Genomic DNA, 16,485 nt, shown 5'->3' with positions numbered 1-16,485 from the left:
TGTTTATTTCACTGCAGGGTTTTTTTTAAACAACTTTCAAGAAATATGCAAAAGAAAGTTACATTTTACCTGCATGCAACGTTCCTATTAGTTTCTATTTTTCATAAAATTTCAATCTGATTTTTAATTTTAATTTAAAGTAGAAAAATAACTCAGACAAATTCTGCTAAAACTCTTTTTTTTCTTTTGATATTTCTAAACAAGAAAGAAATAGGTTTGAATCACCAGATTTCTTTTGAGAAAAGCTGATTTTAATCTCTGTCTGGGAACAATGAGTTTAATTAAACACGTATCCTGTGTGTTAATGCACAGTGTTTAAGAAGACATTGTCTGCATCATTCTGCTCTGACAAATTTGATCTTTTCTTAGACTGAAATGGACAAAACCCAAAACATACACATGCTAATAGATCAGAACCCTGAGAGCAGACCTGGACTCACTGAACCAAAGACTCATGTGAGGGACCAGTGGGCCTCGAAGATGGAATACATCTTGGCGGTGGCCGGGCACATTGTTGGTCTGGGAAACTTTTGGAGGTTTCCTTACCTGTGCTACAAAAATGGAGGAGGTAAAATGTTCACTGCTGTGTTTTTTATTTTATTTTATTTTTATATTTACTTCATGTAGACTGAGGTCTTGTAACCTTTTCAGGTCTTAACAAAATGTTTCTGAGAGGCTTTGGTCAGAATAAAACAGGATTACTGTTCCAGAAACTCCTTAGACAGGCTGCTGTTTTGTTGCAACTGATTGTAGGCGACAGAGTTTTACTGAACGCACAAACGAACCTCTCTCTGCTCTCAGTAAATTGTTAAAAAACGTCTTTATTCTCAAACGTTTCTGTTTCTGGAGTCATGAAATGACCAGCCAGGCCCATTATTTTTCCTCTAATATTTACTCCGTAAAGTCACATCACGAATCCGTTAAACTCAACTTTGGGTTTATTCAGCTGTGTTGAAGCTTTTTAGAGGCCAATTGTGGTACAGTGGGGTTATACTTAAAACATGCAGCATGATTAAAAGCTGGGAAAAGACAAAGACTGGACTCTGAGCTGGAGAGGTGACATACCTTACTACTACATTTCACTGAATCAAATATTTGCAAGCTTAAAAAAAAGCCCAAAGGAAAGTGACTGTGTTTGTGTTTTTGTGTCGGTAGTAATCTCAGACACTTGTATATCCTCTCAAGCATGACATAGCTGCATGTATTCTGTTACATTCAGTCCCATTCAACTATTGGTAGTGAAGAAAACAATTCACCATTTCACATGTCCAGTACTGTTCTAAACTATAAAAGAATCAACACATATTTTTTTGGGGGAAATGATATAATCTGCGTGCTTCTGTTGGTGAAATTATTAATCAATGATTTGTTTGTTTTTAAGGGGTTTTCTTTATTCCCTATGTTTTGTTTTTGTTCACCTGTGGCATCCCACTCTTCTTCCTCGAGACGTCGTTGGGCCAGTTCACCAGTCAAGGTGGGATAACATGCTGGAGGAAACTCTGCCCCCTTTTTGAAGGTAGGTTGTAGACCTAAAACAGAAATATTTGGACCCTGTGGTTCATGTGAAGAACCTCATATTTGTTCTTGCTGAACTTGTATATTCTTTAAATAGGGAATTATGGATCATTTTGAATATCACTTATGGTGGTTATTTTCTCCATGACATGATATTTAACATCATGGTGTTACATTGTGACATAATTATCTTTCTGCAGGCTTGGGTTATGGAAGCCAAGTGGTTGTTTTGTACACTGGGATGTATTACATCATCATACTGGCTTGGACTTTTCTCTACCTGTTTTCATCTGCCAGGGCTGAACTTCCATGGGTGAGCTGCAACAACAGCTGGAACACAGGTACGAAATATTTATTCAGGATCTTTTACACAGGTCTTGTGTTTCCTTTGTTCATCCTAACGTGTCTTCTTTCACGGAAGATGCTTGCTTTGAGCATGGCCACAATAGAACGTCCCCGCTGCATCTGTACGGGAATTCCACATCTTCAGTCGTAGAGTTTTGGGAGTAGGTATTGTGAATGAAATCATCACTTTGGGGCGTTCTGTTTGGTGTTTGTTACTCATTAAACGTTGTTACAGGAGGAGAATACTGGGGCTGTCGGATGGAATTGAAAAGATCGGAAATATTCGTTGGGACTTGGCCATTTGTCTACTTTTTGCCTGGGTGTTGTGTTATTTCTGCGTCTGGAAGGGAGTCAAGTCCACAGGAAAGGTACGACACAGTCCCAGTGTTAAGCATTAATGTCTGAATTTACGGTAACTTTTCTCTGTTTTCTGCACTAGGTGGTGTACTTCACTGCCACATTTCCATATGTGATCTTGGCAGTGCTGCTGGTTCGAGGTCTTACATTACCGGGAGCCAAAGACGGAGTTATATTCTACCTCTACCCAGATCCATCCCGCCTCACTGACCCAGAGGTACTGGAGTTACAAATTCAACTGTTTCTCTTATTGTCAGTTACCAGGTCTCCTAACAATTACATTCATTGTTTTGTTTTGTTTTTTGTTAAAGAGTTGCCTGATTCCCCAATACCTATGTTTTACTGTAACAGTGTTGTGAGGGAAAAACAATGATCCTGATAGAAGGCTGTTAGACCGAACACATGACTGATAATGCTTACAGCTGTTCTGTAAAATCTTAGGCTACAACAGAACTTTGCTTCCTGTTTGAGTTTATGTATAAATCCAAGGTTCTTCTTCTTAGCCCTGGCCAAACACAGCTTTTCTGTGAAAGGGATAGTTTGGATTTAATTTTAAAGTGGGACTCTGGAAAATTTAACAGCAGTCAGTATCTTGCCTGCAGCATGGCTGTCTGAACAACTTTAGTTGAAGAATTAGAAACTAGTTTTAAGTAGACAGTTGAGCTATGGCCAGACATAATGGGTCTAAGAGCAAAGACATGAAATAACAAGAAACAACTGGACCTAGATGGATGGATGGATGGATGAATGGATGAATGGATGAATGAACGAAGTCCATGGTTATTTACACTGACAGCCCTAACACTCTCCTCTCGCATTTTGGTCCATGTTCCACAACCATACAACATTTTATGTGAAGCACATATTATTATTCAGTTTTTTAAACTGACTGCAGCCAATTTGGTCTTTAGTGTAAATATCAATAAAAATCTGTGTAAAAAACTTTAATGCAAGATCAAAAATGTTGCAAAGACTTATAAAGTACCATTCACATGCACTGCTATGAAGTTATTGTTAGACTAGATCTGTTTTTAAACGACAACAATCTGCTTTGGTCGACTGTTAGCTTGACTGTCCACTCAAAACTAATCTCCAAACTGGGCCCATTTGAAGAGCTATCAATAACAGGTGAGATATTAATGGTTAATAACTGTTCTTTAAAAGAGAACTTAAAAGAGACTTTAAAAGAGTTGAACTATCCCTTCAAGGCCTGCAAATTGCGAGGTGTTCAAACCTCTCCCAGGTGTTTTATTCGCTCTTCCAACATGCCATTGAAAATGTCATCAGGGTGTGCACTGGACTTGCATCGGCTGGAAGTAGAACAGACGGCAGGACTTTGAAGTCAAACGAGCCCTGAGGGGAACAAAAAGTTTTATCTTTGGAGACTGCTGAGTCAAAAGCTCCTGCAAGAAACTCTCAGGGAGATCAGTGATGGCTGAATATCTTACTCTCCCTATATGCCCTCAATAAAGTCGGCAATTTGGGGTACTGAATAAGAGTCTTTTTAAATTTCACATTAAGGTACATAAAATCAGCGCACATTTCTATACTCTTTCAACTCTCTCAGGTTTGGATGGATGCAGGAGGCCAGATTTTCTACTCCTACGGCGTTTGCACTGGGGTTCTGACATCATTAGGGAGCTACAACAAGTACAACAACAACTGCTATAGGTCTGTAGGTTTATGCTCCTGATACCTTTACTCAGCTTGTAATGATACGCGACTGTGGTTGACGTGTTTTCTCATGTTTGACTGTCTTCCAAACAGAGACTGTATTTATCTGTGCCTGTTAAACAGCTTAACCAGCTTTGTGGCTGGCTTCGCCATCTTCTCTGTGCTCGGATTCATGGCAAAGGAGCAAGGTGTGGACATATCAGTGGTGGCCGAATCAGGTACTGAAGGTTGATAATTACAGTTTAACAGGAAGTTAGAATGATGCTGTTGTACTTCGCTTTGAAACACACTTTTTAAATGTATTTTTACAGGTCCAGGCTTGGCATTTATTGCTTATCCACGAGCTGTGGCTCTGATGCCTGTTCCCCAGTTATGGGCAGTTTTTTTCTTCATTATGATCATCTTCTTAGGATTAGACAGTGAGGTAAGACTAGAAATCCAGTGATTTTTTAATTTAAAACTTTCATTCTCAAACCACAATACACTTTTTGTTGTGATAATAAACATTAGTCTCTGTCATCCCAACAGTTTGTATATCAGGAGTCCTTGGTCACAACAATCTCTGACATGTACCCGTCTTTCCTTCAAAACGCGTGTCGGCGTAAACTTCTTCTTCTTGTCATTTGTGTCGGCGGTTTCCTGGTTGGTCTGGTGATGGTGACTGAGGTGAGTAGGCTGATGTTAAAATGACTGTGATCAATGAGGCCCTTTTTTTTTACAGTATGAACCTGTAATTGACAAGGTTTCACGTAATTTACATCTCCAAAAATTTAAATCAAGTATTTGCTTATTGTAGACTCTTAAAATGATGGATGATCTAATTCACATCTGGATAACCTGTAGTTATATCTTGTCTGACTTAAACATGAACTTATCTCTGTCCATGTTCCCATGGGTCAAAGCTAGCTTGCAAGTTCAGGAGAAATCTGCAAATGTCCATGCAGTTGGTTTTAATGTTATGGATGATTGGTGTAAGTTTGAAAAGAAAGAATACATGCATCATAGCTATGAAAGGGCATACTGACTAGGATGATACACTTATCTATAGGAATAACAAATATGATTTTTTGATTTAGTTCTCTTAGTGTATTATAAAATAAACAGTTTTTTGTATCTGTTTGTTGTGTTGTGCATGGCTGACGTTCATCGACGGATTCTGCTTCATTTTATTTTTGCAGGGAGGCCTTTATGTTTTCCAGTTGTTTGACTACTACGCCTGCAGCGGGATGACACTTTTGCTGTTTGCTATTCTTCAGTCTGTCTGTGTTGGCTGGGTCTATGGTAGGAGACGGTCTTAACTCTGTAAATAGCCTATTGGACAATGAACTCAACATAATCAAGGCTATGTTCCTAATCAGGTGCAGATTGCCACTATGATAATATAGAGAGCATGATCGGGTATCGTCCCTGGCCTTTTATGAAATACTGTTGGAAGTACTTCACACCAGCTATCTGCACTGTAAGTACTGATTACCCATTCATCCTTTTATTTGACACCCGAGCTCTAACTTATTCAGGGTCACGGGGAGACAGCATGAATGTGATCTTACGCTTGTCTTTAACTTTATCAGAACATGTTCAGTAAAGGGCGGCTCGGTCCGACTGTGTCATTTCTCTTTCTTTTAGTTTACATTTGTGTTCTCTGTGGTCAAACACATGCCTCTCAAATTCAACAACACTTACGAATACCCATGGTGGGGCTACGCCATCGGAGGATTCTTCACACTCTCCTCAACATTGTTGGCACCTTTATGGATGTTGTACGCCATAAGCAGCACTCCAGGAACTCTGAAACAAGTAATTTACTCTACTTTCCTGGAACAAAATTGCAGATCTAAAAGAGGTGTTTACGTTTAATGACCTTATTGCATTTTAATCGCAAACTATTGTTTCTCGCTAACGCAGAGATTAAAACATCTTTGCACTCCAGCCAAAGACTTACCTGCTGCCACATTAAAGAAGACTTCATCAAACCAGCAGGCATTTCAGACGTTCTCAGATCTGCACACGCTGCGCAAAAACGAGCCTCCAGGTGAAAGCAACAGCCAAAGTCAGAGGTCATCCGTGGTTTAAAGTGCAAGAATCCAAAATGATTTACTAAAAGTTTATTATTTTTTTTAAATATTGTTTTATTCATTTTTATTTGCTGGAAATAAATGGGATCAAATGTTGAACGTTAACCAATCATCAGTTAACCAAACATTTGGGACATCTTTATTTATTTGCTTATTTTTGACACATCCACCAGACATCAACCGTTTGGTTGTCTACTGAAGTTAGTTGGCATTTAGATCAACAAAATGTCAAAACTCTGGTGCTTTAAAAGTGAATTGAAATAAATAAATAAATAAAACTAAATCTTTTAAGGCTGGTTCCTAAAAATGATGGACTGAAAATTATTTCCTGAATCAAAAATACATTTAAATAGGGTGAGACAACATTGGTGGCAATGGCTGAAAGAATGTTTATAGCTAACAATAATTCTAAAAACATTTCCTCATTTACTGATTTTTGTTTATTTTAAATAATAATACAGTATTTCTTCATTCCTTATTCTCAACTTTTGTCAGGGAGACAGGAGCTGCATTTAGTTTGTGCAATAAAGTTAGATTACCTTAATAAATTTAAAAGGTTTGTTACAGAATTCTTTGTTTACTCTACATGTAGTCATTTTATTAAAATGAAATAGTAAAATACTTTGTACAGACACATAAAAAGCAAATATAAGACATTTTTATCAAGACTTATGAGGCACTTTAAAATCCACCTTCAGTTTGGAAAAGCTGCACTTTTGAAACCTAAAACTGGATAAACTGGGTCTGCAGGCCGCAGCCTTCTTCAGCTTTAATTACAGGCTGATTATGGGGTAATTTAAAACAGATTTTACACTGAGTACAGTTTCAGAAAGATCAGTGTTTGTTCTAAAAGTGCAGGTAGCTGAAACAATAACTTTAATCACAAACAGATACTCTAAGGCTGAACAAATATGCACAATATACCAACAGAAAACTGTAAGCATTACTTTTTTGTTTTTATTTGTCCTATAGTATTACTTGCTCTTTAGTCTTTGGCAACAAAGAATGTAGAAAAAGCAACAAAACAAACAAAAAAAACCCCCAGCAAAACCCTGAAATGTTGCTAAAATTTGACTGTTTAAGGAGGATTTTCTGACACTTTTGTTGTTCTGTATTTAAGCAGACACTCAAATAAGTGCCATAATAATTTTACATTGATACCTAAAAAATAGTGAGAATTTTGTTTTACATCAACAAAACCAAATGTGAAATTTGAATCAAACACAAAGAGTATGTTTAGTTTTCGTGATGCGTCAGCAGCTTCCCTTTGTGTAACATTGTTATTGATTTTAAATTAACTCATGTTTCCAAACTGTTGGTTTCTCTAAAACTTATGTGTAAAAGAGTTTTTCTTTTCTGTTTTGAAGGTTACCTTTGTTTTTATTCTGTTTTAAATCTTGTGGTGTATCCTCTGAGATGTCTCCTGAGTTTTCTGACAGCATCTTTACGTCACTCCTCTCATCCGAACCTCAGTGACGCTCTGTGCTCAGAATGGGAGCTGACTAACCTCCCGTTGTCACAGCACCTCCTGAGAGATCTTCTTAAGGATTTTAGACTGACAGAAAAAAAATATTATATCTTTTGAACTTTCAGAAAAAGGCTTTCTAGTTTCTTTACCAGTGATATTTGTGTGTATAAAAGAAAGCCTTTAGTATGCAATAAAACACATATGTGCAGTATAATTGAATTGTTTATGGTTATATATTTTGTTTGTGAATGATACACTATGAATGTTAGCTTTGCTGAGGGCTGCATGGTGGCCTATTTGGTTTGAATTGTTGCAGCGAGAAGGTCTCGGGTTCAAAACTCAGCTGGGACCTCATTGCTTTTCTTCCATGTATTTGTGGGATTTTAAAAACATTCATATTAAATATAAATTGTAATCATGTGAATGGCTGAAGTGGCCTAAAGTGACCTTTTCAGGCTGTATCCCTCTCGCTTATTTCTTATTCTCTTTAAAAATATTCCTAATTTTTTCATCTGATGTGTACCTCAGCAGGGTACATCTTTTTATTTGTTGTTGTTGTGTTTTTTAATAGTTATTCTTACTTCCTGATATTGGACATGCTTCCCTATATTTAAATATAGTTGCTGTTCCATTTTAGCAACAATATTCCTGTTTAATCAAAATAATAAAAGAACATGGAGTGCTTAATTTTTTTATTGTTTGAGACATAAAGTTTTTTGCCACTGGGGGGCGCTAAATATCTATGTTTAAATCAATTTATGCACTGGCGATAATGAGTCACCACTAAGCATCTATTTCAAATTTCTTTTCTCTCACTGTGTACAGAGGAGTTTGTAGCCTAATATGTTGTCAAATAAGTAACTAAATAAATAGGTGAAGAAATAAATTAACTGTAGGAATGTGAAGGTAAAAGTTCTGCTTGGAAATTTTGGTAAAAGCAAGAAATTAGTCAATGATTGTGGCGCTTATAGTAGCAGGTAATGGAGGAGAGGTGAACTACGTTTTGAACAGGTCTGTCAGACAATCACAAAGCCAACACAGAGACAAAAACATGCATGTACAATCACAGCTTAGATCAGTTTTGAATCTCAAATCAACCCAACATACATGTTTTTGAATTACACCATGGAAACTTGGATACCTGTCCAAATTATAATAACTTGAGAAAAGCAAGACTTAAATATGATCACTTTAATCATTGCCCTAAAAATACATGAATCGTTTAAAAATATCCACCACACTCAACATAATGATTTCTGTTGAATGAAACCATGGAAACTTGGATACCTGTCCAAATTATGAGACAATGGTGGTCTGAAAATAGAAATGTAGGAGATTTTTTAAATATCAAAAACAGTAACAGAATAAAGAAAATGCAAACCATGACACAATTAGAGGAGTGAACAGAGTTGAGCAGGTTAAAGGATGCTTCAGCTGCAAGGCAAAAATGACAATTAAATCATTATTTTGTCCATTTCGCAATAGACATCTTTTTTTTTCTATCCCTAACTCATATTTTCTAAACAAATTAATTTTTTTAATGTGCAGTAAGTTTGTTTAAGAAATTAAAATGCAAGTACCCCAAAGCAAACAACTCTTTTTTTCCTTCACATCTTCCTTGGTACATCACTTATTATTTCCATACACAAAGCTCTCGTGCAATGCACGAGAGCTTGTGGGTAAAAGAAAAAGACATAATTAAATGTAAATGAAGTTGCATATAGCATCTTTAAAAAACAAAGCTACCAGCTAGAATAAAAACATTTCTAAACGTATGTAGCTGATGAGGCACAATACATTTTCACCGGTTTTGCTTATCAATAAACTAAAACATGATTTCATTTAACTGTTTGATACAATTACTGCATAACACAAAACTGTCCTATGTCACTAATATGTGTTTTTTCGACCTACCGACAGATTAGCTGTGGTTCCTGTTTGCTTCCTGTCACAGTTTCAGCGCACTAAGGCCACACAAGTGTGTTAAGTGCTTGTTGCTGTAAAGCAGGGAGCTAATGCCAATTACCTGTTGTTTATGTGTGACTGTAAGCATGCAGCCCGGCACCCCAGTGATCTAAGCTTTTTTTTGACTTCTCACCTTGTGCAGGCTTTTATATAAATCCCATTTAGCTCTCAGCTCTCATTACCCCACTACACCAGATGGCACTGGAAAAGCAAATCTATCTATCTATCTATCTATCTATCTATCTATCTATCTATCTATCTATCTATCTATCTATCTATCTATCTATCTATCTATCTATCTATCTATCTATCTATCTATCTATCTATCTATCTATCTATCTATCTATCTATCTATCTATCTATCTATCTATCTATCTGACAAGCTTGTCAGTTTTTAATATATTTGTATCCAGTTTTAATGGAGAACATGATGTAAAACTACATGTCAACTTCTAATGCAAATTTATTGCTGGATTTAGTCAATTATGTTAAATTTTATGTTTTAGTCTTTCATTATCTATCTTTTTGTTTTCCCTGAATTGGGCTGCATGCTACTAATGTTTCCATTTGCTGTTGAGGATTGGGAATTAACTGTTTATTTTACGAATGTGCTGATTTTAAATACAAATTTACCATCTAATGAATAATATTGACACATTTTTGTGGTAACTGCTTGTTTGGGCAATGGTGCCCCAAAGACAAATGCTACAATAGAACATAAAACAATCTTAGAGAAAAATCACTTATCGTGTTATTTTTCAGCATGACTTTTTGACCTGAGAGATGACCTGGTTTGGTCAAACAATGGAGCCAAGATGTAATCACCTTGGAAGTTTATGTGAATTAAAGAAGACAGGTGTCACCCCTAACGTGCGCGGTGACTCCCAGACAACCTACTTACCACCTCTGACTTGCGTAGAAGGTGTGAATCCAATTTGTTGGGATTGAGGATTAGGAAGAGCCAAACCCCTCCGGTTTAACAGCTTGCTAGTGACAATTTTTGGATGCTAAGCGGATAAACACAAGCTTCTTGGTCTAGAAATCCCACTTGTGGGAATTGGCATTCTTAGGGAAACTGTGTGACAGATTGTTTCCTTGTTTGTACATCCTGTGCAGCCACATAAACGATTGTATTAGAAGTAATGCAAACCACTTTCTATTTGAGCACATTTATACCTTTGATTACAACAATACAATACTTTTATGGTGTTAGAAAATATTTTGTTTGAGTTAGTTTAAGCTACAGTTTCTGCTGGGAAACAACAAGGTTTTTATACAGATAATATGTTTTTGGAAAAGCAGTACTTCCAAAGTTATTTTCATTTTTTGTGACTTTGACACATTTTTTGCTGACAAAAACAGAACTGCATGATCATCAGCTACTCTATTTACACTTAAATCTCTCAGTACAACTCTATGATTTATATTTTAAAAAATATATAAGAGTAAAAAGGTTTATTATAGTGCTACCTCATTACATTATTACCAGAAAATCAAGTTTAAATTTATTTATGGATTTTGATTAAACAGATCATACATGAAAAATGCTTCACCAGAATGTCTTTATATATAAAATAAATTGCATTAAAATGCTTTCATTGGCAAATGTTGATAATGACAAACAATCACAGTAAAACAGGAACTACATCAGCTTATATTTCAAATGTTTTCTGTATCAGAGCAAAATAAAAAAGTAATATGGTTCCTCCAAGGTCCTAAAATAAGGCAAATAGAACATCACATAAACAAGTCCTGGGGTATTTTGTTGCGGGTAGTTATAAAAACAAAGATATTTCCTCAGACAGTGTTTCATTTTATTTTTCATTATATAGATGAGACAGGTTGTTGTTCAACTAAGACTTTTTTTAACACCAGGTAGATTAATTACAGTCAAATGCAAATAAAAAATAAATTATTAGAAATAGTACATATGTGTACTGTAGTGTTCATATACTTTACATATTCTATCGGAAATGTACGTTGTTAGCACATTTTTCTCTGTTGCTTAGATTTTTTTTTTCAGATGTTGTTTATTTTTAAATAACTGTAATTATCAAAGCAGTTCTGAGAAAAATGCACCATAAAAATAATTTTCTTAAAAGCCGTTGGTTTGGTTGAATGACTGAGTTTGTTACTGTATGTTTAATTTATGAACAAAACAGTCAGAATAGCATAAATTTCAAAACATTGGAATGCACAACAATAATTTATTGTCAGTGCTTGAATTGCACAAAGCTGCATCATGGTTTATCACTCAAAATAGAGTTCAGTTCCCATGTAAAATTGCAGGTGAACCTAGGTAACAGCATGTTTTCAAACAGTGGGAGAAAACAGGAGCATCCAGAGACAATGCACATGCTGTTGATAAAATTCAAACCAGAAACCTTCCTGTAAATTAAAGATGGTGTGAAATACCTATAATTTCCTCTGCTTATAAAAAGTTGGTTAGGGTTAGGGTTAGGGTTAGGCATTCCTACTAAAAAGCACTGAAGCAGACGAGCATTAACTGAACGAAAAGTTCCTTAATTAGGGTCTAATTCACTGGCTGTGTAAGTTTCTGTTTTAGAGAAAGTCTGAAGTCCACATTTCATTCAAAAGGTAAAATGTCACTGTGCCTCTCTGTAGTTTCTGCATGAAAACTGAGAATTAACCTTTTGACGCTGCTCAACCCCCAGCATGTGTCAGGACTTGTAGCCTCTGGGTAAAGCACTTTAAACACACGTCTGCCTGAGCTCTGATGGAAAAATGAACAATTAAATGCTACACTAGGAACAGTAATACAGATGGTTCGGTCAGCATTAAGGTTTTCTCCTCAAAATGTAAGGGTTTAATGGGATTTTGAATCTAATTATGTAAGCTTACTTTTCTCTTTACAAACAGGACCTACCTGTAAAGGGATTACCTCAGGTGCTCCCAAACTTTATTCATCACAAGACGGGTCAGGTAACCACAGCTAGTAATCTGGTTATTTAAATCGGTATAAGAATCCAAGGCAGCTACTAGTTTCGATTATGTGTTAGTTAGCTGAAAGATATATACAGTAAGAACTTAATGTATATCCAACTTACTGAAACTAGACTTTAAAATAATTATTAATGAAGCTAAGTTCAGTGTCAAGTCGTATTTACATTCTGTCATTTCTTTTTCCCACTGATAGGCATGAATTAACTACATAAGTTGGTTCTGTAATCAGCAAAATGTAAACATGCTAATGACATAGTTATTCAGATTAGTGTGTGTCGGTTACTCAAGAAAAGTTTGTTGCAATTAGAGCTCTGTTAAGATGCTCTACAGAAAAAAAAATACAACTATATAGTGTTATACATGGACCTCCTGACCTCCTACAAGCTAAAAGAACACCTATTTAGTTAGCACCAAATCATAACAATTTTTGTCTTGGCATTAATTTAGTACAGTCTTATTTTAATGTGCATGGAAAATTTAATTTCTCAAGAATAAACTCACTGTGGTATGGTTTAAAAACAAATTACTACCCAATATGATAAATTAAATGTAAAAAAGTAAATGTTTTGTTTGCTGAGCGACCAAACATGAAAATGAAGTCAGAGCTTTTCTATATGGTCAAAGGTCACTATGACTATTTTAAACCAAAAAGTAGCATGCTAATTTTGACAATTTTCACACATCTTATGAGATAAAAAAATTAAAGGAATAAAATGGCTAAAATGATAATACTCAGCGTCATGTATCATAATCCTGCTGTCACCATTTTACAGGTCTAATCAACATTGCAGCTCAGATGTTGTGGTGGTGATGGGAACAAAGTGGTTTGAGCAGAGGCAGAAATTTTTTCATTTGTAACTTTACCTTATTGAAAGTAGCTGGATCCAATTAAATCATTATTATTGGCTTGTGCTTTTCATGTGCTGAGGGTAAACCAATTGCTGCAGTTTAATAGAGTCCAGATCACCTTGGCTGAAGCCGCACTTTGGCTCCACAGACAAATAAGAGGGATCATGTTCTTATTTCATTAGAAAGCTGTGAGTCTTTGGCAGTAGTTTAAATGTCGAATTATGTTTCTGTTTAGAATTAAAATGAGCCTAAAAGTGATGTAAACTTAAAAAAAGTAAGTTTTTGGCTAATAATCAAAAAACAGTAACTTTTTTATTAACGCTTCATGTGCTGCAGCATGAAGTCGGCACTATTAACCATCCTGAATCTGGTCCATAGATGACACGTCACCAATTCTAGGTTTCAGTGGTACATAGTAATCCCACCAGACACTTAAATCAAAAAGACAACAAATAGTGCTGAGGTGTGGAAGCATGGCTGCCAAGTCTTGAGTTTTACTTCATCCTGTTTGCTTAAGAAGCTGGAACTCAGATCTGGGAATGACGTCACACCCAACTTTACAGGATTTCAATAAGTTTTTTAAACCAACACGATCTGTTCATTGTTGTCTGCAGTGATTGGGCCAACTATCTTTAGCAAAACAAGCAGATAACAATGCATCATTTGGTATTTTCTACACTCAAACACCATCCAAACTAAAGAAGTTGCACAGCACAGAGTGTGTAACTGTTTAAATTATGTGCAAATACAACTAATACTTACTTAACTCCAAGTACAGATTTCCCACTAACCTCATGCTTACTTCCACCAAACTTTACCTTCAAATCTACCTGCATCAGAGAAATGAAAAACAAATCTATTATTTCTTTTTGCATTTTGCTGTGCACATAATTCCAAATTGTAACCAGAGGTCATTTTTTCTCTCTACTTCAGAAATAAATCACCCTGCTCTGCTCTTTCAGCACTGAGCTTTTTTATATCATAACCAGAAGATTCTGCTGATGTTTATCAATTTTCTTTTCAGTTAGAAGCAAAATATTCCCATTTGTCAGAGAAGGTGCCACGAGTGCATTGACTCAAAAAGTAAGTTCAGTTTAAAATAATTCCCTTGAAATAGGAGTGGACTGAGAGAGAAGGTTGTTGTTTGTAGAGCTTATATGAATCTGAGAAATAATGATTGGACTAGTCAAGCAAAAATAGCATCAGTGCTTCTGGTCTACAGTTATCAAACGTGCTTGATAGTTGAGGTGCTTTACCCTCTTAAATAACTTTCTTCTGTGCATTAAGGTTGTCTCACTGTCTTTTTGTCTTATCCCAGACCGCCACAATAATGTTAAGATCAGAAATGCATGGGGTTTGTACCATCGGCCGCAAGACTCCTTGTTCTTCGAGACAGTGAATGTTTTATGGCAAAAAAGAGAAAAAAAGTTTCCATTTTTTTTCTTAAATTTTACAGAGTATATTTTAACCCATTTTCATAGTTCAGTAGGATATACAGTACAATTTCTGAAAAGTGGAAAATGTACATAATGAGCATAATGTGCTCTTTGTGTTTCTTGTAATCATCCTCCTTTCCTTAATGAGCATAATGGTTTCTGGCTAAAAGGAAAAAATATATATTTAAAGTTATTTGAACTAGAAGAGCTCATGACTATCTCTGCCTTTCTGTTTGTATGTTAGTCATGACAAAAACTGAACTGTTATGGAAAATGACCACTTTCCATGTTTGAGTAACTTTTTAAGAACATAAACTAATTATGCTAATTTAAAACTAAATATGCTTTGTGCTGTGTTAAACCTAATGATTGTGTTGTGCATCTTCAAAAGCTTCTTATTTTACTACTTCTGCATTGAATAGCTTTCTGTGTAAGAGACTGCCATCAGAATGCTGGTGATGGAGGCCTTACACTTCAGTAAGTGGTTTATGTCAAGATGTATGAGTTGTTCCCTTTTGATGAGGTCTGCAGGTCATTGAGGGTTACGTTAGTAATGAACAGAAACTGATTCACCTTTTTATGTTTCTGAGGTATTGTGAAAGGAAAGAAAAGCACATAAATGATAGATGTATAGAATCTTACCCACAGTAGTAATGAGAACTACCTTGACTCATAAGGACTAATTTATGTTTTTACTAATGCAACAATACTGAATACTGCTGAAAACCGAGTTCCTTTCTCTAAAACACTTTGAAGGCGTCAGCTGTAGTTTGTGGATTAGTTTGCTGAAAGTGAAGATGATGAAAGGAAACAGGAACTTCACTCCTGGGTCACATCTAGACTCAGTGGAGGACAAAGAAAAAAGTAGATTATAGAAAAGTTGGCATCCATCTTACCCAACCCCTTCAATCTCATCTCTGACACAGTGAAGAGTCCAAAATCCCTTTTTAGTAATTGGTTTATACATTAGACATGCCCAGGGAAGCATTTCTGGAACACTTGTTAAGTATAATTTATTTACCTGTATATGCCATGATCCTATAAATTATTGTTTTGTTTTTTCTTTAATCTCTTGGATAAAAATTGTACTCTTTTTTTAACAACTTTGTACTAACACAATTCCCTCTCCTTGCAGGAGATCGGTGAATAAAGTAGACATCTTCTGCAGAACTGCTCTTTTCCACTACTGCTTTTAATGTGAGGCATACCCACTACTGAATGCAGTTGTGTGTTTTTTTTCTCCTTGCTTTGCCACTCCTGACTTTTGCACAAATCCCATTGAAATACTGAGATCTTTCCTAAGCAAACCACCACTGTATCCTTCCAACACAAAATCTCCAAGTCATTGCTATAAAATAATAAAACCTTTGCAGGTTGCAGGTTCCTATGAGGCAGAGCTGTCTGTCTATCTATAGATATATCCTAAGGTTGTCAAAGGAGGGCTACTTTTAATAGCGTTGAAGTTAAAACCACAAGTTGTTTCACTTCATTCAATTTTAATTTTTTATAAACCTCATGGTTGAAGGTACTTGGTTCAGGAACTGGAAATAAACGAATCAATACGTAGGTATGTTTCCAGGTAGAAATCGCTTGCTACTGCGTAGAGGAAAAAGAGAACAGAAGAAACCGGAAGAATGCCTCCTTCTCTGGCATAACGTAACCATCACAACGACTTAAAACCTTCCAATTAGAAATCATGTCCTAAAAACTAGAAAAAAGAGATCACTGATTAACAAGCGATTATACTAAGAGATTATGGGCTGAATTCCCAGATCCTCTTAGCTCATCTTCTTATAACGTGCCTCAGGGGTATATAACCATGGCTCCATGTAAGAAG

The 16,485-nt window shown here is 35.9% G+C and overlaps 1 protein-coding gene across 1 annotated transcript; it reads left to right on the top strand.

Annotated features, from left to right (window-relative positions):
- Window positions 1-411: 411 nt before the first annotated feature.
- On the top strand, window positions 412-8,079 carry LOC108231250 (sodium- and chloride-dependent GABA transporter 2-like). Its single transcript, XM_017408173.3, has 14 exons — window positions 412-568; window positions 1,382-1,516; window positions 1,716-1,856; window positions 1,937-2,021; window positions 2,096-2,228; window positions 2,300-2,434; window positions 3,785-3,888; window positions 3,985-4,109; window positions 4,203-4,315; window positions 4,420-4,557; window positions 5,070-5,172; window positions 5,250-5,350; window positions 5,518-5,688; window positions 5,797-8,079. The coding sequence occupies exons 1-14, from the start codon at window positions 481-483 to the stop codon at window positions 5,962-5,964; spliced, it is 1,740 nt and encodes a 579-aa protein (XP_017263662.2). The 5' UTR covers window positions 412-480; the 3' UTR covers window positions 5,965-8,079.
- Window positions 8,080-16,485: the final 8,406 nt, after the last annotated feature.

This window comes from Kryptolebias marmoratus, linkage group LG4 (genome assembly GCF_001649575.2).
Source record: "Kryptolebias marmoratus isolate JLee-2015 linkage group LG4, ASM164957v2, whole genome shotgun sequence".
Taxonomy (NCBI): domain Eukaryota; kingdom Metazoa; phylum Chordata; class Actinopteri; order Cyprinodontiformes; family Rivulidae; genus Kryptolebias; species Kryptolebias marmoratus.
This window is presented reverse-complemented; position numbering and strand designations above follow the sequence as displayed.